The sequence below is a fragment of the Nyctibius grandis genome, chromosome 1 (assembly GCF_013368605.1).
Source record: "Nyctibius grandis isolate bNycGra1 chromosome 1, bNycGra1.pri, whole genome shotgun sequence".
Taxonomy (NCBI): Eukaryota; Metazoa; Chordata; class Aves; order Nyctibiiformes; family Nyctibiidae; genus Nyctibius; species Nyctibius grandis.
Window position 1 is genome coordinate 132,374,505 of NC_090658.1, and position 24,859 is coordinate 132,399,363.

Below are 24,859 nucleotides of genomic sequence, written 5' to 3' on the forward strand. Positions count from 1 at the left end.
AGAGGCAGTACGTACATAAATTCTTTTTTTCCCTTATTTTTTCTTCCTGAGGAAAACTGAAAAAACATCTAGAGAACATCTAGAGAACATCATCTAGAGAACATCATCTAGAGAACATCATCTAGAGAACATCATCTAGAGAACATCTAGAGAACATCATCTAGAGAACATCTAGAGAACATCATCTAGAGAACATCATCTAGAGATCATCTAGAGAACATCATCTAGAGAACATCTAGAGAACATCATCTAGAGAACATCATCTAGAGAACATCTAGAGAACATCATCTAGAGAACATCATCTAGAGAACATCATCTAGAGAACATCTAGAGGCAGAGATGGACGGTGCCCACTAGACAGGGACATCCTCGTGGACACTGACCCGGAGGGGGCAGATGCGGAGCGCCTCAGGGTGCGCGCCCACCGGCGTGCCCCCCACGTAGAAGTAGGGGAAGACGGTGCCGCCGAACTTCTCGTGGAAGGTGTAGATGTGGGTCTTGCGGTCGGCGTCGTAGAAGGAGAGCTCGCCTTCGTCGCAGTCCAGCTCCACCCGGATCCGCCTCAGGTCGCCCAACGCCGCTTCCGAACGCGCCGTGTTGGATGCTCGGCACGTCTCGCCGTCCTTCCCGGGCAGGCGGTAGATGTACCAGAAACCGGAGCGAGCATCGTGGTGGAAGGTCCAGTGGTTGCCACTGCGTGACCGGGCCACCCCCACCCGCCAGTTCATGATGCCGCCCAGGTCCACCTCCCAGGTGTGGAAGCCGGTGGAGAAGCCGTGGGAGCCCAGGATGCAGGGGGCCGAGGTGAAGCGCTCGGGGTTCTCCACCGTCAGCTTGTAGCCCCCGTTGGTGACGCTGGCGAGGTCATCGGACACTGAGAGCCAGCCCGCCGCGGAGTTGGGGTCGAAGCTGAAGGGGACTGTGGTGGGGACATACGTGTTAGGAAGCCGGCTTGCTGTGGGGATGAGCTTATGGGGGACCACAGCCCTGCAGGTATCCATCCATCTGTCCATCCATCCATCTGTCCATCCATCCATCTACCCATCCTTCCACCCATCCTTCCATCAACCCATCCATCCATCCACCCATCCATCCATCCATCCATCTGTCCATCCATCCATCCATCCATTTACCCATCCTTCCACCCATCCTTCCACCCATATATCCACCCACCCACCCATCCATCCATCCTTCCACCCACCCATCCTTCCACCCATCCTTTCCTAACCCAGCCCACCATGGAGAAATGCACCCTCCAGTGCTTCCTTTTTGGGGTGCAAGTGCCCCAGAGCACCCTTTACGTTCTCCAACCCCCTTCCCCAGGCCCACCAGCTGCAGGCATGGCTGCTCCACACTCTTCTCTCCAGCACCCACCACCCCTGGGGCTGCCCTGGGACAACCACCCTTGGCGGGGGACACACATGTCCCTCCAAGGCCCAGCACCTCACCTACGCTGATGATGTCCAGCATCTTCTTCCACACGTTGTACTGCAGCGAGCCCAGGTACTTGGCAACGTCGAGGAGCATCCCCGAGGGCACGGCCTCCGGCTCCTCGGCCGTGCAGGCGATCCTGGGGCAGGGGCAGAAGATGGAGATGGGTCGAGGATGGAGGAAGGGATGGGGCTGGGTCTCCTGGCACCCTGTGGCTTCCCCACCAGCACCCCACATCTCCCAAACCTTGCTCTCACCCCAGAAGGGTGGAGAATCACGCCGGGAGGGTCCCAGCACCAAATCCTCCCACCATCAGGGTTTTAAAGCTTCCCCCAAGACCTTCATTGCTGCTTTGGGTCTGCATGCATGGTGCCCCACCCATGGTGGCACCCAGGGGTCTCGGGGACCCTCAGCACCTTCTTCTGCCAGACCCGAGAGGGGGACACATGGGGACGGGAACTCGCTTGGGGCAGAGACCTCACTCTGCAGCCAGGCAGGAGACCCTTGTTCAGCCCCAGAGGAGGAAGCACGGGGGGGTTCTCGGCCACCCTGAGCACCCTGTGTCACCAGGCAGGGGACAGAACTTACCTGCGCTTGCGGTTCTTGTGGGTCTGAAAGAGAAGGAGACACCGGGCATCAAAGCTCAGCTTGTGGGGGGTCACGGGGGGCTTGCAGACACCCAGGGGATCTGCCCGCACCCCGGCAGGAGCAGGAGGGTGCCATGGCGAGGGTGACACCCCGCAGGGCACGGGGCAGCCCCCTGGCAGGGCGTTACCATGAGGAAGGTGTAGTCATCCTCCTTGAGGTCCACCTGGAGCTGGCGGGCTTCGCTGAGCAGGGCCCGGCCCTCCTCCGCCAGCTGCTTCATGTTGTCCTCGATGAGGCCGTTCTTGCGCCGCGTCTCCTCCCGCAGCTGCGCCAGCAGCGCCTTCTCCTCGTCCCGCAGGAACTTGTGCAGCTCCTCAAACTCCTTCCCGATCTGCTCCTCCAGCCGCGCCGCTTCCATCTGCCCCGTGGTGGGACGTCACCACCTCCCTTCGGAGCCCCCAACTTCCCCCGTCCTCCCCCTAAACGCTCCTCCAGAGCCCTCCGACCAGCTCCAGCACCCACCAGGACCACGCTGCCCTCCCAAAATCAATGTCCCTGCTGCCATGGCAAGCACAGCCCCATCACCCTGGTCCCCAATCCCCCATCTGAGTCACAGAGTCAATGAGGTTGGCAGAACCCTCTGGGCTCATCGAGTCCAACCATTGCCCTGACACCACCATGGCAACTAGACCAGGGCACTAAGTGCCATGGCCAGGCTTTTCTTAAACCCCTCCAGAGATGGTGACTCCACCACCTCCCTGGGCAGCCCCTTCCAATGGCTAATGACCCTTGCTGAGAAGAAATGCTTCCTCATGTCCAACCTGACCCTCCCCTGGCCAAGCTTGAGGCTGTGTCCTCTTGTCCTAACGCTGGGAGTCCTTCCTCCTCCCAGCATCACCCTCCTCACCCAGCGATGGAGCAGCCCAGGATGGGTGCAGGGCTCCACCCCGGAGCCGGCTGCATTCCTGCCCGGGGTGTGTGCGTGGATTTGCATGCGTGTGCACGGATTTACATGGCTTTACACGCGTGTGCTGGGACCGGGCCCGTTGCCTCCCCGCCAGGAGGGACCACGCACCTGGTTGTGTTTGGCGATGGACTCGTAGGAGCGATGAACGGCCCCGAAATCCTTCGCCTTATCCCGCAGCGAGGTCTCCATGTTCTTCAGCTTGGCCTGCGGGGAGGAGACGCCCTCAGGACCCTCGCCAACCTACGCCCAGGGGTTCCAATGCGGGAAAAACAAGAGCCCCAAACCCAGTGGGACGAGGTTAAGCAGGATCCTTGCTCAGGCCGGGGTCAGCTCCGCGCGGGGCCGTGGCGGAGGAGCTTTGCTCCGGGGTGAATCCTCCCCCCCGTGTTTTTCAGCCCTTCTGCTGCTGCACCCTCAAGTCCCTGCCTGTCCCGGCGCGGCCAGGGAGGCTCGGTGCCGGCGGCAGCCTGCCAAGCCTTGCAAAACCCCAGCCCAACGGCCGCCCCGCGACATTTGAAATGTGGCTCGTCCCCCGTGGGCTGAGTCAGGGCGGCAGCGGCTGCTTTCCAAGCCGGGAAACACGGCTGGGCCTGGCACGATGCCCGGCTGCCGGTCTCCTCCTCCTCCTCCTCCTCCTCCTCCTCCCTGCGCAGCCATGGCCCGTCCTGCCCCGCAGGGCTCGGGGCTGCCTCCCCATCCCGCGTCCCTCCCTGGGTGGGGGAGTTGTGTAACCCCCATCCCAACCACGCTGCCAACCCCGAGGCGCTGCTGCCGTAACCAGCCCCAGCCCGGTGGAGGATGAAGCAGCCGAGGAACCGCAGGGATCGGGCCAAACCCCTCAGAGAATCACCCCGCTCCCCTTCCCCGTGGTGCCCCGGGGTGGCACTGGGTGGTTATTAGGCAGGGAGGGCGCGGGGCAGCGATGCGGTGGGGGCACTCCCGGCATGGATCCACCCTCGCAGCGCGGCTGCTTCATCCCTCACCCCGAACCACGCCGTGCGCTGGCACGGCATGACGGTGCCATCATTCCCCCCCTTTCCCGGAGCGTTCCTCACCCTGAAATCCTCCGCCGTCTCCTGCACCGGCCGCATCTTGTGCCCTTCGTGCTGCTTGGAGCTCTGGCAGACGAAGCACGTCAGCTCCTTATCATCCAGGCAGAAGAGTTTGGCTTCTTCGTGATGCAGGGGACAGAGGGTGGCCGCCCGGCCTCGCCGCTGCCCTTCCTCCTTGAGGATCATCTCCACCAGGTTGTTGAGCGTGTGGTTGACGCGGAGGTCGTCGAACGAGGAGGTCTCTTTGCAGACGGGGCACACGTGGTGCCGGTTCTCCCAGGAACGGCTCACGCAATCTTTGCAGAAGTTGTGACCGCAGCAAAGCGTCACGGCTTCCCGGAAAGGCTCGTAACAGATGGGGCACAGCAATTCCTCCTTGAAAGTGGCCGTGGAGGACGAGGCCAAGGCCACCGAGGTGCTGGGCGAGGGGCCATCTCCCTTCTCCATGGCGCTGGGGGAGAGAAGGGACGGAGGGATGGATGCGGGGAGCCCCGAGCGGGGCTTTCCGGGAGCGGCGGCTGCAGAACCAGCCCCGTTCCTGATGCAATCGCCTTCCTGCCCGTGACTCACCCCGCAGCTCGCTCCGGCCGGCACCGCCTGACTGACACCGCCCGGGGCCACTGGTGGCCACCGCGGCCGGCCGGGCTCCGGCCACCGCGCGGGGAGGGGACGGGGGCGCCGGGACCCCGCGTGGGGCTTCCCTGGTCCCGGACCCCAGCCCCGGGGCAGCCCCGTGCCCAGACCGCGGGGCTTTCCCCCCCCCGGGGCCCGGACCCCCACCCCCGGGCTTGCTCCGGTGCCCGGACCGGGACCCCCAGCCCCGGGGCTGCTCCAGATCCCCACTCCCGGGGTTGCTCCGGATCCCCACTCCCGGGGTTGCTCCGGACCCCCACTCCCGGGGTTGCTCCGGATCCCCAGCCCCGGGGTTGCTCCGGATCCCCACTCCCGGGGTTGCTCCGGATCCCCACCCCGGGGTTGTTCCGGATCCCCAGCCCCGGGGTTGCTCCGGATCCCCACTCCCGGGGTTGCTCCGGATCCCCAGCCCCGGGGTTGCTCCGGATCCCCAGCCCCGGGGTTGCTCCGGATCCCCACCCCCGGGGTTGCTCCGGATCCCCACTCCCGGGGTTGCTCCGCTGCCCGGATCCGGATCCCCACCCTCGGCGCAGTCCCGGTGCCCGGAACGGGACCCCCACCCCCGGGGCTCCTCCGGTGCCCGAACCCGGACCCTCACTCCCGGGGTTGCTTCGCTGCCCGGACCGGGACCCCCAATCCCCGGGGCTCCTCCGGTGCCCGGACCCCCACTCCCGGGGCTCCTCCGGTACCCGGACTCCAGCCGACGGGGCAGCCCCGGTGCCTGGAACGGGACCCCCAACAACCGGGGCTGCTCCGGACCCGGATCCCCACCTCCGGGGCTGCTCCTGTGCCCAGACCCCAGCCGACGGGGCAGCCCCGGTGCCCGGACCCCGGCGCTGCCCGGTGCCTGTGCCTGGGGGGTGCTCAGCGCCGTGCCCCCGGGTCCTGGCGGGGGTGGGGGGGGGGGGTTTGGAGGGGCGAGTCCTACCTTGCCGAGGGCGAGCGGCAGCGCTTGCAGCGGCCCCTCCGCCGCGACGGGCGGTGAGGGGCTCGGGCGGACGCCCGCAGCATCCCGGGGCCGGGGCTCTCGGCCGGTGCTGGCGGCAGCGAGGGCGGCCGGAGGGGCGGGACGGGGCCGGGCTGCAGCTTCACCGGGGAGGGCCCTCGCCCGGGCCCGGCCCTCCGCCCTCCTGCTGCTGCTGGGGGGCAGCTTCACCGGGCCGTGAAACTCACCCCCCCTGTGCTTGTCCCGGGTGGGGCGGGGGGTTTAGGGCCCTCCTGCCCCCCCTCAGTGGGGCTGGGCCCGCTGCCACCCACTTGCTCCCCTCCCTCTGCCCTTACAGGAGCTGGAGGCTGCTCAGTGGCGGCTTCTCCGCACATCCCCTGACTCCAGGAGCTGGTGCCTCGGTGGTCCCGGGAGCCCGGCAGAGCGAGCCGAGACGTGCCAGGCGCTGTGTGCCCAGGCAGCGTGCCCGGCCCTGCCTTCCCTGCCCCAAAACCCTCTCCATACCTTCCACCCTCTTGGCCTCTTGTTCGCATCCGTGCCCTGGACCAGCGAGCAGCCGGCGGGAGCAGCCGCCCTCGAAGCTGCCGGATCCTCTGATGGGGACCAGGAGAAAAGCAAAAACTCTTCAAGGGCACAGATACCCCAGTGAGCAAAAACTAATGGTGTTGTTCTGCTCTGCTGTGAGAAACTGCTCATGCCACGTTAGCGTCAGGCAGGGGAGTCAAGGCTAAAGATAAAGCTGGCCAGTAAGGTTGTACTGGGAATGAGATAGAACTGGTGTGAACTGGAGGGGTAGAAGGGAGCCGGGGGTGCGCCGCAGCCCTCCTGGAGATAACGCTGTCGGCAGCACCGCTTTGGGCTGGTATCACCCTGGAAATGCAGGATTTAGGTACAGAAATGCAGGATTTAGGCCCTGGAAATGCAGGATTTAGGCCCAGAAATGCAGGATTTAGGTACAGAAATGCAGGATTTAGGCCCTGGAAATGCAGGATTTAGGCCCTGGAAATGCAGGATTTAGGTACAGAAATAGCAGCGCTGGGAACGACGAGGGAAAAGTAATTGGGGGGGGGTTGTTTGGGAGAAGTCTGCAGGGAGGAAAGGTGTTGGGGCAGCAAAAGTGGAGAATAAGGTGTAAAATCAGGTGAAGAAAGTGAAGCTGCGGCTCCCCAGCGTCTCCCGAGGAGAGAGGGGTGCTGCTCGCAGGCCACACACGCACACTCCGGCTTGGGAAGGGTTTATTAGTCCGTGGCTCCACACACAGCTTCAGCTCGGGGCACAGAAAAGCCGTGCCCGGCCCTGGCCAGGCTCAGGTCCCCGTGCTGGGTGGGAGGGCAGAGCAGCTCGGCGTTCACCTGCGGGGAGAAGCACCCTGAGCCTGCCGCCGATGGGCTCCGGGCAGTGGCCCCGACGTCGGGGACACGTGGTGGGGTGTCCCCAGGCTGCAGGGGAGGAGGGGGCCGCACTCACCCCGGAGCTGACGTACTCCCCCAGCAGCAGCCCCAGCTCCGAGTTCTCCTGGTGCAGGAGGGCTGCCTCGGTGAGCAGGTTGGCCCGGCGCGTGAGGACCTTGCTGCGGGCAAGCAGGGAGCGGGGTTGACGTGGCCAGGCGGTGCCGGCCCCGCTGGGGTCCCCCCAGCCACGCCACCAGCCCGCCCTGTCCCCACCAGCGCTGCCAGGCACTCACCGATATTCCTCCAGGGCCACCGCCAGCGCGTCCCACAGCGTCAACGTCGGCTCGGGGATGACGTGTGCCAGGGCTTCCCAGTACTCCGCGTCCTTGGAGCTGTCCCGTACCTGTGGCGCCTCCTTTGCTGACCCGTCCTTCTCCCTGGGGGACAGAGGACAAAGCCCTGGGGCTCCGCTCTTCACGGGTGAGGAACAGCCCCGTACCCCTCAGCTGCGCTGAGCACCATCGCCATCGTCACACGAATGAGCGCAACCCCCACAGCTGGCACCTGCCTGTCCCATGGCTTTGCTTCCCTCCTTGGGCTGCTGCTCATCTCCTGCCTTGTCCCCAGCCACCTCTCACTCAGGCACTGTCTGTACCCCCTTGCCCTGGGGGGACCCTCCCCACCCCTCTGTAATCTCACAGGAAGCTATAGAATCACCCCCAGCCCTGCCTGGACACCCCCACAGCCCCCTCTGTGCCCCACTCTGGTTCCCTCCCAGCGATGACAGCCCCTAGTCCTACCTCAGCTTGTCAAAATCCCGCACAAAAGCTTTCAGGATCTTTAGGACATCATCAGCTTCGATGCACGCAGATGGGAGGGAGCCCAGCAAGCTCCGAGGGGATTGGAGCTCGTCCCTCTGGGCACCAGATCCACCGTCCTCTCTGTCCTCAGCCAGATCCGTGACATCTTCTCCACCTGGGCTGCCCTGGCTCTGGAGGGAAGGCCAGTAAGGTGGGTGCTGTGACTTCCACCACCTCCTCCTTCCCAAGAGCCACCTTTCCCCGGGGAGCTTCCAGCTGCCCGCAGCCCTGTCCCTTGGCAAATTTAAGGAGCTGAGGCAAAAATTCATGGGCAAGAGGCTCTGTTCAGCCCCAGCAGAAGAAGATTTCAACCCCTCAGCCCTGGCACGTTCACCCTCCCTTGTCCAGTCACAGGGAAACATTTCAGGGTCAACACACTGGTCCCCTCTCTGCCTTCCCTGGGTGTTCGGGTGATGTTCTGTTCCCCCTTCCCCGGACCCCTGGCTCTGCTGGGCTCTCCCCACCGCTATCCCTGGTGGTCCCACCTGGCTGGCAGCCACCTCCTGGGCTTTATACTGCAGGAAAAAATCCACCAGCTGGTACAGGTCATCCTCAGTGTTGATCTCGAGGACCTGGGGAGCAGAGGAACCAGGTTAACATCCCTCAGAGACATCACAGGAGGGGGAGCGAGATGAAGAGCATTTCCCAGGAGCAGAGGATGCCCCTCTGGCAATGCCCTGCAAGGCGGGAGCGGGTGGTAAGAAGTGGTTAGTGTGGGACAGCCGGGGCTATCTGTGGATGGGAGAGTCTGAGAACAGGCCGGAGAGGCCCTGGAGATGTTGTTTAATTCATCCCCAGGATGGCCTGGAGCTGAGAAGCGTCTGGCCACGGTGCTTCACACCCTCTCGCAGTGCTCCTCTCCCCTTGCTGCCCCAGAGTCCCCCCCAGCAGCCCACCTGGACCTCCCTGGGCTGGCTCAGTCCTCTGTCACACAGACACGGGGCAGAGAGACCTTTCCCAGTGACCTTCCCTGCAGCCCCGACGGGCCAAGGCACAACTCACCGCAAAGATGGTGTTGACCTTCCCGAGGGTGCGTCGGTGCCTGCCCAGCGCGTGCAGGGGCCTCAGCAGCCTGCTCTCCGTCAAGAAACCCTGGGGAGACACGTGCAGAGAAGAGGGGGCAGAGAAATAGTGTCCCCGTCCCTGCCCAGAAGCCAGCCCGCGCCGTGCCATGGTTATACCATGAGCAGGGAGGGTGGGCAGCGGCTGGGCAGCGTGAGGCTGCCAGGGCCAGGAGGCTCCAGAGCAGCCACCCAGCAGACAGGGAAGGTGACAGAGTCATCAGCACGGTGATGCCAAAAGGACCTGATGATCTGAAGCTCTTGCTGACTGTCCCCAGAGATAGGGAACAGCCTGGAGCATCAGATACAACTGGGAAGAGACCCAGTACAAGCTGGGGCAACCAGGGGCCAGCCCGCCCGCTCCCTGACCAAGGTGCTACATCACCACGCACCGACTCGTTGTTCACGAGCTGCAGGATCCTCTTGGCCGTCTCCCTGGGGATGTTTCGCAGAGGGGTGACTCTATCCTCAACCTTCGCTGTGTTTCCTTTTCCTCCTTCTCCGCTGCTCGCTTCTTCCTTCTCCTCCTCTCTCCCTTCCTCCTCCTCTCCCCCCGAGCCGCTCTCTGAAACAGGGAGAAAGAAGGTTGAGCAAAAGCCTTGGTGCTTTGACTGTGCCTCACTGCAGGAGTCACCAGGGAAACCACAATTGTTCCCCGCGACCTGGAAAGCGCCCCAAAGACCCTGGGACAGGAGCTGGCTCTTGGTCAGCTTCCCTGGAACTGGGAGCACTGGGCAAAGTACAGTGCAAAGGTGGTTTGGCACGAGCCAGCTCAGGGCTGAGGACAGCCCCTGCCTGGGCTCGCAGTGTCACCCCTGTAAGATCCCACCTTGCCATGGCAAGGACAGGAGTGACAGTAGGGGCTGTCACGGAGGAAGGCGAGGGTCTCCCAGCGCTACAAGGGCGCTGTGCAGCCCACCCATCAGGATCTCCGCAGCCAGCTCGGTCGCCGTCCTCTTTGCCTTGGGACGCCCGAGGGGGCCGACGTTGTTCAGGAACCAGTAAGAAGGCTCTTCCCAGGGCAGCCCCAGCTGCTGGGTGTGAATGATGCGATCCGCATCGAGCGCTTTCCGCATCAGCCCTTTGGCTTCCTCCTCGTTCATGAGCCAGACCTCCGTGAACTTCTCGGCGTCGCTGACAGCAAAGTGCCTGTGCAGGAGGGAGACGGCCCGTGGAAGGAGGCTTGGCGCCTCAAAACGACGAGTGAGCTCCCCCCGTGCCTCAACTTAGGTGCTCCGAGGCCTCGTCGCGGGTGGGTGCCCGCGCACACCCCACCTCATCCTCGTCTGCATCTCCTTGCACTGCCCCGTGATGCGCTCGCAGTCGGCTGCCAGGCTCTGGTTCTCCTCTCTGAAGTGCTTCTCTTGGTTGGCCAGTTTGGTTTTCAGGTTGTTGAGCAAGGTGTGGAGCCTGGGGAGGGACAGCAAAGCTGGGCATCCCCCGAGAGGCACCTTCAGGTGTACGCAGCTTGTATGAAGGCTTTGGGGCTTGGGGCTGCTTATCTGCTGGTGACTCCTCAGTGCCAAGGCCTGATCGACCCTGATGCAGCTGGCACAGGTTGGCCATGGCCAGCCTATTCAAAGAGCTCTGGGGATGGCTCTGCCCTGGGCTAACGCCTGCCCCTGCCCGGGGATGGGCTGGGACAGAGCTCGTTGGCCTGTGCTAGGTGAGGGGCTCCACAAAAAATGGTACATAGGATCATAGAATCGTTCTGGTCGGAAAAGACCTTTAAGACCATCGAGTCCAGCCGTTAACCCAGCACTGCCAAGGCCACCACTAACCCATGGCCCTCAGCACCACATCTACACGGCTTTTAAATCCCCCCAGGGATGGGGACTCCACCACTGCCCTGGGCAGCCTGTGCCAGTGCTTGACAACCCTTTCCATGAAGAAATTGTCCCTGATCTCCAATCTAAACCTCCCCTGGCACAACTTGAGGCCAGTTCCTCTCGTCCCATCACTTGTTACCTGGGAGAAGAGACCGACCCCCCCTCGCTACACCCTCCTTTCAGGCAGTTGTAGAGAGCGAGAAGGTCTCTCCTCAGCCTCCTTTTCTCCAGGCTAAACCCCCCCAGGTCCCTCAGCCGCTCCCCATCACACTTGTGCTCCAGACCCTTCCCCAGCCCCGTTGCCCTTCTCTGGACTCGCTCCAGCACCTCAAGGTCTTTCTTGTCGTGAGGGGCCCAAAACTGCACCCAGGATTCGAGGTGCGGCCTCACCAGTGCCGAGCACAGGGGGACGATCCCTGCCCTAGTCCTGCTGGCCACACTAGTGCTGGTGGCCTTCTTGGCCAACAACATGGGAGGTGGTGATGGCGAGTAAGGCAGAGCCCATCTCCCAGGGATGGATTTTTACCGGTTGAGCTTCCTCTTCTGCTGGGATCTGATGACGGTCTTCTCCTCATCCTCCTTCTTAAGCATCTGAAGGCTGTACTCCAGCTTCTCCTGCTTCAGCTGATAGGCGGCTTTCGTCTGCTGGAGCTGCCTCTCCAGGTTCTGGCATTTCAAAAAACACAAAATCAAGCTGTGCCATGAGCAAAGGCCACACCGAAGCCTGGATCCTACCGACCCTGATCTCCAAACCCCACCTTCCTGATATCAATTACCTAGTGCTTATTGCTGAGTTAAAAGTTAATCGTGGCTTTTGCAGGTTGAGCTAATTTTGAAAACAATCAACAATTGCTGAGGTAAGGCCAAGAAAATGTAAACTGATTTCTGGGATGTCAAGGTCCAGAACAAAGACATAATGATATGATGAAGATCTCTTGTGCAGGTGGCCAACTTGGCCAAGAGAGCAGGGATTTAAGTGTCCTTAACTGAATTACCTTCATTATAATACTAAAATACCTGCCCACAGGCCAGGAAGACCCTCGCCAGGTGAGGACCCTTCCTCTGTGCAGGCGCTGTAGTGTGAGCAATGACTGAGCAGATATTATAATTATATGCTAATTGCTAATCAACCATTGTAACTGGGAGTGTATGATCCTGTAATGGTCCTGAGGAACCAGCTGCCTTCATGTACACGTGTATTTCAAGGCAGCGCAGTGCTGGAGAGCAGCATTAGTCCTGGCAGCCTTTGGTCCCTCACGACAAGAAAGACCTTGAGGTGCTGGAGCGAGTCCAGAGAAGGGCAACGGAGCTGGGGAAGGGTCTGGAGCACAAGTGTGATGGGGAGCGGCTGAGGGACCTGGGGGGGTTTAGCCTGGAGAAAAGGAGGCTGAGGGGAGACCTTCTCGCTCTCTACAACTGCCTGCAAGGAGGGTGTAGCGAGGGGGGGTCGGTCTCTTCTCCCAGGTAACAAGTGATGGGAGGAGAGAAAACGGCCTCAAGTTGTGCCAGGGGAGGTTTAGATTGGAGATCAGGGACAATTTCTTCATGGAAAGGGTTGTCAAGCGCTGGCACAGGCTGCCCAGGGCAGTGGTGGAGTCCCCATCCCTGGGGGGATTTAAAAGCCGAGTAGATGTGGTGCTGAGGGACATGGGTGAGTGGTGGCCTTGGCAGTGCTGGGTTAATATTTGGACTTGATGGTCTTAAAGGTCCTTTCCAACCCAAATGATTCTGTGATTCTATTATTCTTTCACTCAGTGGGGCACTAATTTGGGCCTCTCTCCTCAACCTAGCTGCTGATTTTCATGTCAGTTTTAGGAACTGCATGTCTGAGTTAAGCACAAGGCTCAGAAGTTATTTGGCGAGCTGGAGGAAGGGACACACAGGAGGAGTGACCGCACGGACTCCAGGTCTTAAGGAAAGACTGGCTTGCATCCAGCTCTGGGGCCCCCAACAGAAGAAGGACACGGAGCTGTTGGAGCGAGTCCAGAGGAGGCCACAGAGATGCTCAGAGGGCTGGAGCCCCTCTGCTGTGGAGACAGGCTGAGAGAGCTGGGGCTGTTCAGCCTGGAGAAGAGAAGGCTCCGGGGAGACCTTCTAGCACCTTCCAGTGCCTGAAGAGGCTACAGGAAAGCTGGAGAGGGGCTTTTTACAAGGGCATGGAGTGACAGGACGAGGGGGAACGGTTTTAAACTGAAAGAGGGGAGATTGAGATGAGATGTGAGGAAGAAATTCTTTGCTGTGAGGGTGGTGAGAGCCTGGCCCGGGTTGCCCAGAGCAGCTGTGGCTGCCCCCTCCCTGGCAGTGTTCAAGGCCAGGTTGGATGGGGCTTGGAGCAACCTGGTCTGGTGGAAGGTGTCCCTGCCCGTGGCAGGGGGTTGGAACTGGATGGGCTTTAAGGTCCCTCCCAACCCAAACCAGTCTGTGATTCCATGAAACCAGAACAAAACAAAGAACTGAAGCATTTGTGATGGCAGCACCTTGCTGCATGGCCTGGGGGACAGGAGAGAGGCAGCGAGTTCTCCCCTTTGCTCCACAGCTGCAACAGGGAAGACCTCTGCAATGGAGACATCTCTCTCAGCTTCCCAGCACCCCGTTTGCTCGACAGCTGATGGAAAGGAAGAGCCACTTCCCGGGCTGATTGCTCCGGTCTCCTGGGGCTGCTGCTCTGGGCTGGGGGGCATCACACCCCACCCATGACCGCTGCTCTCTGCCAGCCCTACAGCTCACTGGGAACCGAGCTCAGGCAGCGTGAGCGCATGGATGGGTGAGAGGCGGTGTCTGGGCCTGGCATGGGTTAATTCATTAGTACAAGTGTCTTCCATGTGCAAGAGGAGGCAGAAATGTGATGCCAAAAAATCTCATCATACAGCGCTTTCCTGGGGAGGCCTATAAACTTCTTCCATGGTAGGAGGTGATTGGAATGAAGCTGCTGCGTGGCCCCAGGTTACAGCATCAGCTCCAGGCTCTTGGGCACAGCAATCTGCACAGCAGACAGCCCCAGCGAGGTCTCCATCGGGGCTCAGGGGGATCTCTGGGGGCAGGTAAAGAGTCCTGAGCTGTGGGCTACAAGCAGGGGAGACACTGGTACCCAAGTTAGCTGGCTCAGAGCTCTCCTGGGCAGCTCTACATACAACAGAGAGTGTGCAAACAACCTGGGAAGACACCCAGAAGCAGTCCCACCTGGCTAGGGTCAAAGCTTGGCTGAAGAAAAGACGGAGGTAAATCCCAACAGGGCTGAGGGACCTTCTCCTTGCAGCACATGGGGGAAGACCGTGGCCCAAACCCTACATTTAAAATGCTGATTCCCATCTAGTGAAACTGGGGAGTACTCAATAACCCCAAACCATGGACTTCAGCTGTAGGTCTTGGCTAAGCTCCTGTTTCAGAGAGACGTCAGGACACCAATATCACAGGTTCATCAGGAAAATGGGTGTTTCCAGCTTCTCTTTTTCTCCCTGAAGGAGAAGGGTGAAGTCTGTGCTACACAGTTACACAACTGCAGTGCTGAAGGGAACCAGGAGGACATCTAGTTCACCCCTCTGCCCCACAGAGGGAACAGCTTCCCCCAATCAGCCCCAGCAGAAGTTGATTTAAGCTGTTCCTAAAACCCTGGGTCAAAGAGCAGCAAGCCAAGGGCACAGTCACCCTAGCTAACCATCAAGCAAGTCCCTGCCACTTCTAGGCTTTCCTAGCTGCAAATCTCAGCCCTAAATCTGAATACCAATTTAAATCTTCCCTACCAAAACTCAACCCCATGATTTTTTTCTTGCTTCTACAGCGGACACAGAGAAGAAGTCATTCTCCTCCTCCATGACACAGAATTGTGCATGTTTGTACACTTACCACCTCCCAACAGAAACCTCTTCCCTGGCCTGAGCAGACTTTCAGCCTTTTCTCAGGGGTCATTTGTCTCCTTGGTCTGTTCTAGACTCTCTCCCCCGTTCCCAAGCGTGTTGCCAAACCTGCACAAGGCCACGTAGATATAAAGCAGAGAGGAATAATTGCCTCCCCTGCCTTCTAGATAAACTCTCCCACAACTGCAGCTGAAGGAGGCAGATGCATTTTTACAACCCATCGCTGCCTGTGAACCTTGATCTCCAGCACGCTGCTGCCTCCCTCCCCAGATGGCTCAGAGCCACCTGCAGACGTTACACGCCCTGTGTCACCTTCCAGGCCATCAATGTGAAGGTGAAGAAACAGCAAAGGCAGGACTGACCTCCCTGGACTTGCCCTTTCAGGCTGACAGGGACCTTGCAACAGGAATATTTCACTTGAAGTTGTGCAAAACCCTCTGGACATCATCCCTGGCCTTCCTCGGAGGACATCCCACGGGACAAACAAATCCAAACGAGACGTATCTGTACCTCAGGGCTACACACCCATAGCTCAGGGAAGCCACGGCCATGAGGCCTGGAGCTGCAGTGAGAGCCCCTGGAGCTTGCTCAGCCAGCGGTGTGCCAGGGCTGTGTCTTCCCCTGCATTCCCTCCTCCCCGAGTAAGGGCAAACTCATGAGAGTCCTCACACCAAGGGGACTTCATGGGCATTAAAGAAATCATGGCTAGATGTCAGAGGAAAAAGCTCACACCTCCTAGGACAAGGACCCTGACAAAGGAAGACATTAGGTTGATCTGAAATGATCTGGTGTCAGGACACTCCCACTGTTTGATCCTCCCCTATCAATCACCATGCCAGAAGCAGAAAACCCCTCGACCTTCCCAGGTGCTTCGTACATCCCAGAGCTACACTTCATGTGCTACAGACCTCTGAGAGCCACGGGCAGATGGACACTGTGGTGGAGGACCCATGGGGAGGCGAGAACAGCAGCCCCATCACCCTGTTGACATGGGGCTGGACTGTGCACGCTGAAGAGCTGAGGTGAGCAGATACCAGCTGCAGCTTTCATACCATCTAGCTGCCCCACAGAGCCACCTACACACAGGGAAGCCCAGGGAGATCTGCTCCACTGCCTCCCCACGTGGCACATGCCAGCCTTTTCTGTACCTGCACGTCGTTCTCCAGACGGATCTTCATGCTGTTATACTCCTCCTCATCCTGCGCCCGCAGCTGATGCAGCTGTTTCTCAAACTCCTCCACCTTCCTCATACGGGCCTGCAGGTATTCCAGCTACGGGCAAAAGGAGAATGTCATCTGTCAATGGTGACAGCTTCCTCCGGTGATCACAGCTCTTTGGCTAGCCCAAAGCAAGGTCGTGCACAGATAATTCCCCAGCAGAGCAGGCTGAAAAACTGCCCCTTTGCCCCCCACACTCCTGAGGAACCAGCTGCCTTCATGTACATGTGTACTCCTGTCAAGGAGACAGGAGAGCAGCATTAGTCCTGGCAGCCTTTGGTCCCTCACGACAAGAAAGACCTTGAGGTGCTGGAGCGAGTCCAGAGAAGGGCAACGGGGCTGGGGAAGGGTCTGGAGCACAAGTGTGATGGGGAGCGGCTGAGGGACCTGGGGGGGTTTAGCCTGGAGAAAAGGAGGCTGAGGGGAGACCTTCTCGCTCTCTACAACTGCCTGAAAGGAGGGTGTAGCGAGGGGGCGTCGGTCTCTTCTCCCAGGTAACAAGTGATGGGACGAGAGGAACTGGCCTCAAGTTGTGCCAGGGGAGGTTTAGATTGGAGATCAGGGACAATTTCTTCATGGAAAGGGTTGTCAAGCACTGGCACAGGCTGCCCAGGGCAGTGGTGGAGTCCCCATCCCTGGGGGGGATTTAAAAGCCGTGTAGATGTGGTGCTGAGGGCCATGGGTTAGTGGTGGCCTTGGCAGTGCTGGGGTGACGGTTGGACTTGATGGTCTTAAAGGTCCTTTCCAACCAAAAAGATTCTATGATTCTCCATCTCCCATGGACCTTACCTCCTGTGCTTTGTGGGTCTGGATGGCTTCCTCCCACTTCTTCCTGTTGCTGTCCAGCAGCTCTCGCCGTTCGAGCTCAAAAGCTTTCTGTGAAGGAGACAAGAGCCCTTCACCATCATGTTGGCACCACCCGTTGCCAAGCTCACCCTAGTCCAGGCCAGCAGCCTCCAGGAGAGGAGGTTCACCAGCTGTCCAGTGAACACACACCGGCCTGATGTCTCCTCTCCATGCCAGGACCCCGCTGGCAGAGACCTCATGCTGTGACCCCGCGGGGACTGCTGCTGTCAGCCCCCCAGAGCTGGAGGGATGCTCTTGGTGGTGGGTAGCTCACTGGAAATCATTGCTTGATGATTAGCAGTGGAGCTCGGGCAGACAGCCACCTGATTTCACCTAACGAGACATTCAACGGGGAGAGATGCCCTCACACAGCCAAAAAAGCAGGTTGGATCTACGAGGTGGGACTTTGTGCTCTGCACAAGGGAAGGCTAAAGAGCCACAATGGTCCTTTCTGGCTTTTAGAGACATGAATAATCAGCCATCGAGCAGCAACAGCTTTCACATGGCTACTGAGTCGCTCTTGCACCGAAGCACAGTCATTCCCAGCACGGTGTCAACCAGCCTCATCCATCAAGACATCAGCCCTGCTGCTCTGGAGAGGAGCCAACCCAGGCAGTGCAGAGGCCTTTTTGCCATAGATACAGAGAAGCAAGTGGCTGCAGGTTTTGTCAGTGGACTCTTCCTTCACCCTATGAACTGGCTACCTCGATCTGTAGGAGTTTGTGACGGTAAGTTTTGAGCATGAGCCTGATCTGTTCCTCCATTCTCTCCAAAAGCAGGTGGATATCATCTGACTGCTTCTCAAGGGCCTGCAGGTATTGCTCGTCTTTGTTCTTCAGCTCCTGGAGGAGGAGAGAAGATGCTGAAATCAGAGAGAAGGATTTGACCAGGGGCTAAGTGGGAGGGTAAGACCCAGACGCTGCCTTTTCCAAAGGAGAAGAGGTGGTGAGAGCAAAGAGACAGAAAGTCAAGAGGGACGTAGGAGGGAAGATGGGAGTGGAGACAGATCGGTGCTGCCAAAAGGTCCAGGTGAGATGCAGTGGGAGGTGACATCCCTACACAGATCCCTGCCGTGTCCTGGTGGCTCGAGAAGCCAGACAGGGATGGCTGCTGCTTTAGAACAGCATCCTCCAGAGCTCCAACCCCCTGGTGGTCCCTGCCTAGTCCCCACGCTACCTGCTGCAGGTCACCGATGAGCTTGTTCTTCTCCTCCAGAAGCAGGGCACACTGCTCCTGCTGTTGGTTCAGCAGCTGCCACAGCTCCTGCGGGACCATCATCTCCCTGGCCAAGGCCCACTTGGAGGAGATCTCCTCAAACTTGTACGTGCTACGCTTGGCTTCATCCTCCAGCTTCTCCACCCTGCAGGCGGTAAGGAGAACATGGGGAACGGGGAGCTGGGGCAGGGCAAGTGCTTCGGACGTGGCTCAGTGGCCCCCGTTGTTCCAGAGACACCATTCAGTGTCCTCTTGGCTCAGGCTGAACAGCAGCCACCACCTTTGCCACCCCCAAACCTGCTCTAGGGGCAGTTCCTGGGCACAGCACCTGGTTCCTTCATGAGATTCCCACTGGAAAAGCATCTGAGCAAGGGACAGGGGCCTTGCTCCAGCCAGCCTCCCATCAACTGTTCCTACAGTGCCCTCCAAAGGCAGGAGGAGCGAGGACAGTGTTTCCTAGCTGATGGCCCAGTCCTGATATCCCACCTCCTCTGGTGAAGCAGGACAGGTTTGCCCAGGAAGACACACAGAGAGGATCAGAGAACACTCGAGGCTGGAAGGGCTTGGGGAAATCACCGGCTCCTGCTCACAGCAGGATTAACTTCAATGTCAGAGCAGGTTGTGCAGGGCCTCGTCCAGGCATGGGCTGAGGATCTCCAAGGAGGATCTCTGCAACATCAGGGGCCCCTGACCCATCTGACCACTCTCATTGCCAAGACCTTAACAGCCACTTTCTCAACTCAGCACAACCTCACGTTCTTCCTGCTCCCCACACAGCCTGATGTGGCTGTCCCAGCGCGTTCCCATGCTGTGGCTCCTAACTACCACGACTGGAGGGCAACCTCTGGGAACAGGCCATTGACCGAGCCACCTCTGAGCACAGGGTGGCACGTTCTCCACCACGGTGTCACCTCCAGGCTCAGGAGAGCTGCTTGGCAAGCCAGAAGCAAGGGCAGCTGTGCCCGTGCTGCTCAAGCAAGGAGACCACAAGTAGAAGCGGTACAGGCTCCTGGTGAAAAGTTGAGAACCAGCTGCGTTTCTCACACCCTGGAGCTGAAGATGTGACGGATGCCATCTGGGGAAGCCACCAGCCTTGACCTGCAGAGCTCTGTAAAGCTCCAGCTGTGGCACGTGGGACCTGGAGGCTCTTTCTTTGCCTAAATTCTCCATTTGAACACAAATTCAGTGTAGCCCTAACTGCTCCTTCCCAGCAGCGCAGACCCCCCGCGCAGGCTCTTACCTCTGCAGCTTCAGCTCTGCCTCCTCTGCCCTCCGCTGCGTTTCCCTCAAGTCAGCAGCCACCTGGATGTTTGTCACCAACTGTGTGCCATCGAAGAGCAGCTTGGCCAGCCTCTGTGAAGGAGGGGGTACACGTCTCACACCCGGGGACCTGAGCTCTGTGGGGAGGGATACTGGAGGAGCTCTTGCTATGCCTGCCCAGGGTCTGGCTCCTATCCCCATGCTGCACTGCCTCTGTGGACCCATAAGTCCCATTCTTCCCATGCTGTGGCAGGGTTTGATGAGCACTGCAAGGACCTCAATGGGTCCTCCCTCTCCTGGCAAGCCCTGCAGGCCATCAGCACCAAGAGGAATGTGCTCAGAGCACCTTCTTGTTTTGCTTCCCCTGTGGGTGTGGATGGGGCTGGGCAGGGTTTGGATGGACGGCGTCAGTCCCAGATCCTTCCAATCCATGGGCTGTTTGTCACGGGGAGATCATATCCCCAGCACCCAGCCCAAGAATCACCCCCCGCCCAGTCCTGAGGAGTTTCTGTCCCTGCTTCTTCTCACACAATTGCTGCTGGGTGACACTGAACACTGCACAAAGCGAAAAGGAGGGTAAAGCCAAATGTCTAGAGGTCAGGGACCCGAGAGGACCTTCCTGTCCTACTGCCGCACCTGCCTGCTCTCCTCAATCTGCTTATGGCTCTTTCTCTCCTCTTCCTCCTCCTCAGGCACCTTCGGCTCTGCATCTTCTCCAAGGGCCTCCCTGGGCACAAAAAAGGAAAAGACAGAACATTTTACACCACACCACCTTCCCCTAATGCTCGCAGATGGCCTCGCACCTGGGATCCCAGCCCAGACCGCGCCGTTCAGCACAGCACACTTGGCTCTCTCTTCCCCTCGGCAGGTTTAGTCCCAGGCCAGGAGGTCCCCACAGATGGAGAAAAGAGGCAGGAAAGGGTGGAATAGCCTCCCCGAGGGAAAATGGGCTCCAGGCTTCCCTTTCTGGGGCTGAGAGTGCAGCCCAGGGCTGGTTAGTCCCATGCTAGTTCCTCGAGATCAAGCTAACCTCAAGGGAAGGAGAAAATAAGCCTGTTTGGGTGGGAGTGGATGGTTCTGACCTAGGGACAGTTTGGTCCCAGGGTTTGGTGACAAGGTCCACAGGAGAAGGCTTGGGAGAGAAGCCCAGTCCAGTCCTGGCTGGGGAAAGGTGTGCCCCATTGCTGGTGAGTCCCAGTTTTGGAAACGTCGGCCTGATCCAGGAGGCCACTGGCCTGGTGCTGATTTTGTCCAGGGGGGCAGAGGGTCCATGACAGGGCAACATCTGGGGGAAGGGGGTATCGCTGCCCCAGTGCTGGGCTGGGGACAGGACAGGGATATCCTTGAGTTTGGCCTGAGCTGGGATTGTGGGGGGTGGTCCCTGACCTCTTGCCATGTGGCAGGGAATGGGGAACGTCTCTGGTTCAGGATTCAGGGTGGTCCCTGCCCCAAGGCCAGTCTGGGGAGAGGTCCTGGGTCCCGTGAGGGCTGGCAAGGCCATGTCAGGTCCCTGCCCCCTGCCAGTTTGTGGCAGGGGTCCTGGCCTCAGGGCCGGTGTGGGGCGGGGGATGTTCTGAGCCCTGGGGATTGTCTCTGAGCCTGTGCTGGTCCTGGGTGGGGGGGTCAGGACTGGGTGCCAGTTTGCAGTGAGGGATCTGGAACCGGCACTGGTTTGGAGGTGGAGGGCATCAACCCCAGTGCCAGTTTGGGGAAGAGGAGATCATCTGTGAGGGTGATGAGAGCCTGGCCCAGGTTGCCCAGAGCAGTTGTGGCTGCCCCCTCCCTGGCAGTGTTCAAGGCCAGGTTGGATGGGGCTGGGAGCAACCTGGTCTGGTGGAAGTTGTCCCTGCCCGTGGAACTGGGTGGGCTTTAAGGTCCCTTCCGACCCAAAGCAGTCTGTGATTCTGTGACTCTATGACCTGTGACCAGACACGGGGCTCGGGGAGGAGGTGCAGGGCGTGGCGCCGGTTTGGGGCAGGACCTGAGCCCGGCTCGCGTTTAGGGGGAGCCGGCTGGGGGGTGAAGGCCGCTGCAACCAGGCCGGGGGAGCGGGGAAGGACGAGCCCCGTTTCTCACCGGCGCTTGGCATCGAGGCGGGCGGCGATGCGGCGGCGGCGGGCGGCGATGCGCTCCTCGCGGCCGGGGTCGGGGCCGGGGTCGGGGTCGGGGTGGCTGAGGGCCGGGTCCGAGGCCCCCCAGCCCGTCCCCGCCCCCGCGCCCGCTCCCCGCATCATGGCGGGAGAGGCAGCTACCGCGCATGCGCACCGCGGCCCGGCGTCGCCGAGCAACGCCAGCACTGCGCATGCGCACCGCGGCCCGGCGTCGCCTAGCAACGCCAGCACTGCGCATGCGCACTGCAGGCTTCCACCAAGTAACTGCGCGGCCGCGCATGCGCGCTGCCACACCCCTCCCCACACGGGCCGTTGCTGCGCATGCGCCGTGCGGCGCCCGCGCTGAGGCGGGGCCTGGCCCCAGGGGGGCCGTGGAAAATGGCGGGGGGAAGGGCGGGTTATCAGTGTTGCTAAACGGCCTCGGGGGCCCTGTGAGACACTGCCGGGTCAGCAGCCCCCTCCCCGTCTGTCCCCACACGGCTTTGTGCAGGGTCCCGGCTGGAGCTGGCGGGGCCTCCACCCTTGGAGGTGCTCAAAAGCCTGTGGGGTGTGGTGCTGGACGGGTGGCGGTGGGTGGCCCTGCTGGAGCAGGGGGTTGTGTCAGCGAAATGGGGAATAAAACCTCTCAGCGCCGGGTTTCAGTATTAGCGTTACTTTATTCAGCCGAGGGACGTGGGGGATCGCTCCACCTAACACGTCCACCAAGCACAGTCATTATATACACGATGGAAAAATTAATATCCATATAAGTGCTGACAAAAGCCCGCCTATTCCAAGAAAACTTATGCTAATACATCATGTAATGTCTTTGCACATGTGTACTAAATTGGGGAGGGGGTCTTGGGTGGGCTCTGGGGTCGTAATCCCCCCCAGCGATGCTGTCTGCTGTGTGACCCCGCTTTGCGCCAGCGCGGTCGGTGCCTTTCTGCTGGCACACGCGGGTGGCTCCGAGGAGAAGATCCTGTGCTGGTTCTTACAGCATTTATCTCTTCTCCTGGTGTCAGAGCTGTGCATCAAGTCAGTTCAGACACTACAAAGATGTTCACAGTCTTGCTTATCTCTGGCCCTTCTCTGTAATCAGTGGGGGATTTCACAGACACCTTGGATTCTCTAAGACTGAGCACAAGCAAGAGTCAGTGACCACTGTAACTCTAAGCGTGACCAGTCCCAGAAGCAGACCCTGCCTGCAAAACACTCAGTTAGTTTCAGAAAGTGCAGTTATTTCAGCTGGAAGGAAAATTGCTGAAGGGAAAGTTGGTTCTGTCTAAAGGTTACACAGAGTCGGCCTTTCAGGGCCTGCTCTGAGGCCTACTTGGACTAAACTGTCTGGTATCTCTCGGAGACTTCAAAACAGACTCAACTTGTGGAAGATTAATTTAATTTCTTGCCAATTAAAAATAGAGTGGGATAGTAAGAAACAAAAACAAAATTAAGAACACCTTCCCCCCACTCCCGTCTTCTTGATTGAGGGGGGATCTTATCAGTGCTTACAAATACCTCAGGGGGGTGTCAAGGGGATGGGGCCAGACTCTTCTCAGTGGTGCCCAGCGACAGGACAAGGGGCAACGGGCACAAGCTGAAACATGGGAAGTTCCATCTGAAAATGAGGAAAAACTTCTTTGCTGTGAGGGTGCCAGAGCCCTGGCACAGGCTGCCCAGGGAGGGGGGAGTCTCCTTCTCTGGAGATACTCAAACCCGCCTGGACGTGACCCTGTGCAACGTGCTCTGGGTGACCCTGCTTTGGCAGGGGTTGGACTGGATGATCTCCAGAGGTGCCTTCCAACCCCAACCAGGCTGGGATTCTGTGGTGCTGTGATTCTTCCCAGGTTCAACTTGGCTGCTCCGTTCCCAACTCTCTGACCTCTTCTCCCCCAAGGGGCAAAGAGGGACGGGAGCAGGGGTTGCAGTTGGTCCATCACATGTTGTCTGTGCCCCTGCTTCCCTGTTCCAGTGTGGGGTCCCACCAAAGGGGTATAGTACAGCCCTCCTCAGGCTGCTCCAACGTGGGTTTTTCCCTGGGGCTGCACATCCTGGCAGAATATGGCTCCCATGTGGGCTCCCCTCCACGGGCAGCAGCGTCCCTCAGGGCATGTCCATCTGCTGCGGTGTGGGGTCCTCCCTGGGCTGCAGCGTGGGTATCTGCTCCGGGCAGGAGGAAAGGGCTCGTCCTGAAAACCAGCCAGTGACGAGCCCCCTCCCCACTAACACGAGACCTCGGTGGAGAATCCATCAGTGAAACTCAACCTTTACTGAGAGATTAAAACAGTGTGTCCTAAAAACATCCCCGAGAGCTCTTCAGTTATTGCATGAACGGGGGACAGTGACCTCCAGGGCTACCAGGGTGTCAGGGACAGAGGTGGCACGGGGGGTGTCGTGGTTTTAACCTGGCAGCGGGACTGGAGGGCTGCTTCCAAGCAGGGCAGCTCCAGTCACTTCTCCCAGTCGTCTGCCAGCCACAGTGGGGTGGATGCCCAGGGCGTTATCTCTTCTTGCCCACGCTAGAAGAGAGAAAGAGGGTGAGGAGGGACCCCTGGGCTCCATTTGTCCCCGAGGAGGAACCTCTCCTGAACAACACAGCTTTGACGGCGACACCAGGCAGCCCAGACCCGTCCTCGTCCTCCCGTGCTACACTCACCCAGCCCACGCTCCTCCCAGTCCCACCTTTTCTTGCTGGTGCTGCCTACATCTCCATCGTCATGGCATGGAACAGCGCGTCGACCTTCAACTGCAGCTCCAACGGCAGCGTCTAGTCCTGTTCCTCGGTGTCACTGGGTTCCGAGCTTTCTCCTGGACACCACAACTCCCACGCGTCATCGATGGCCGTCGACACGCGGGTCTTCAGTTTGGACCAGCACCTCTGGATGCGCAGCAGACCGAGCCTCCTCCTCAGTCCTTTGCTCTCGACTGAGGGCGGGGGCTCTGTCTCATCTCTCGGCAGCTGGTCTGTGTCCGCAGAGGACAGGGGCTGTGCCGACGGGGGCACGGGACACGTGGGGACCACGGTGGGGAGGGACTCCTCCTGCCCAGCTGGCTGCAGGTCTGCGCTGCTGCTGGCACTGCACGGGCTCCGTGTCTGCCTTGCAGGAGCCCTCTTGTCCTGCTTGGCCAGTCTCATCTGCTCCCTCAGAGTTTCCTGGGCCTCGAGAAAGGGGGACGATGCCCGCGAGCTGTCGCTGTCCCCAGGGCTCCTGAGCAGAGGCGCCTTGCACTCCTCGCAGTATCTCTCAGGGGCTGTTTCAGGGACCACGTGGGTTATGTCCCACACGTAGAGCGACTCCCCAGCCCTGGCCAGCTCAAAGCGCAGCCCCACTTCCAGCTCTAGCTCCTCCTCGTGTGCCAGCAAGTCCACGGTGTAGAGGATGGCAGCCAGCATGGGCAGGTCCTCTTCTGCCGCGGGCTCACTGAGGTGCAGGCAGCTGCCGGTGAGGCATTGACGGCACTGCAGGCAGACACGGTATTCTTCCCTCAGGGTTTTGCACAGGACTGGAGTGTCGATGTCCTGCATCTCCTTCAGCTTTGCCACCAGCCTGAGGCAGATTTGGGTTGTGTTGAGGGACTCCATCAGGGATGCGGTGAGCTTTTCCATGTTGGCGATGGA

The 24,859-nt window shown here is 59.9% G+C and overlaps 2 protein-coding genes across 2 annotated transcripts; both read right to left on the minus strand.

The window, feature by feature from the left end:
- Positions 1 to 338: 338 nt before the first annotated feature.
- On the minus strand, positions 339 to 5,703 carry TRIM35 (tripartite motif containing 35). The gene is made up of 7 exons (XM_068408663.1): positions 5,600 to 5,703; positions 4,042 to 4,489; positions 3,095 to 3,190; positions 2,207 to 2,437; positions 2,020 to 2,042; positions 1,449 to 1,570; positions 339 to 919 (listed from the first exon to the last, which is right to left on the minus strand). Exons 1-7 carry the CDS (start codon positions 5,680 to 5,682, stop codon positions 354 to 356), a joined length of 1,569 nt encoding a protein of 522 aa, XP_068264764.1. The 5' UTR covers positions 5,683 to 5,703; the 3' UTR covers positions 339 to 353.
- A 1,152-nt stretch (positions 5,704 to 6,855) lies between these two features.
- Positions 6,856 to 21,384, minus strand: DRC1 (dynein regulatory complex subunit 1). Its single transcript, XM_068396805.1, has 17 exons — positions 21,227 to 21,384; positions 19,787 to 19,877; positions 19,131 to 19,243; positions 17,852 to 18,035; positions 17,380 to 17,517; positions 16,619 to 16,705; positions 15,761 to 15,883; positions 11,285 to 11,424; positions 10,205 to 10,339; positions 9,849 to 10,078; positions 9,322 to 9,494; positions 8,871 to 8,960; positions 8,354 to 8,440; positions 7,809 to 7,999; positions 7,302 to 7,445; positions 7,085 to 7,187; positions 6,856 to 6,969 (listed from the first exon to the last, which is right to left on the minus strand). Exons 1-17 carry the CDS (start codon positions 21,382 to 21,384, stop codon positions 6,856 to 6,858), a joined length of 2,301 nt encoding a protein of 766 aa, XP_068252906.1.
- Positions 21,385 to 24,859: the final 3,475 nt, after the last annotated feature.

Coding starts and splice junctions, on each gene's coding strand:
- TRIM35 (XM_068408663.1), bottom strand. CDS start 5,682: ATGCTGCGGGCGTCCGCCCGAGCCCCTCACCGCCCGTCGCGGCGGAGG. Junction 2,438..3,094: donor CCATCGCCAAACACAACCAG/GTGCGTGGTCCC, acceptor ACCACGGGGCAG/ATGGAAGCGGCGCGGCTGGA. Junction 920..1,448: donor GCTGGACATCATCAGCGTAG/GTGAGGTGCTGG, acceptor TCCCCACCACAG/TCCCCTTCAGCTTCGACCCC.
- DRC1 (XM_068396805.1), bottom strand. CDS start 21,384: ATGATGCGGGGAGCGGGCGCGGGGGCGGGGACGGGCTGGGGGGCCTCG. Junction 9,495..9,848: donor GGCTGCGGAGATCCTGATGG/GTGGGCTGCACA, acceptor TCCCTGTTTCAG/AGAGCGGCTCGGGGGGAGAG. Junction 8,000..8,353: donor AGGAGGTGGCTGCCAGCCAG/GTGGGACCACCA, acceptor CCTTCCCTCCAG/AGCCAGGGCAGCCCAGGTGG.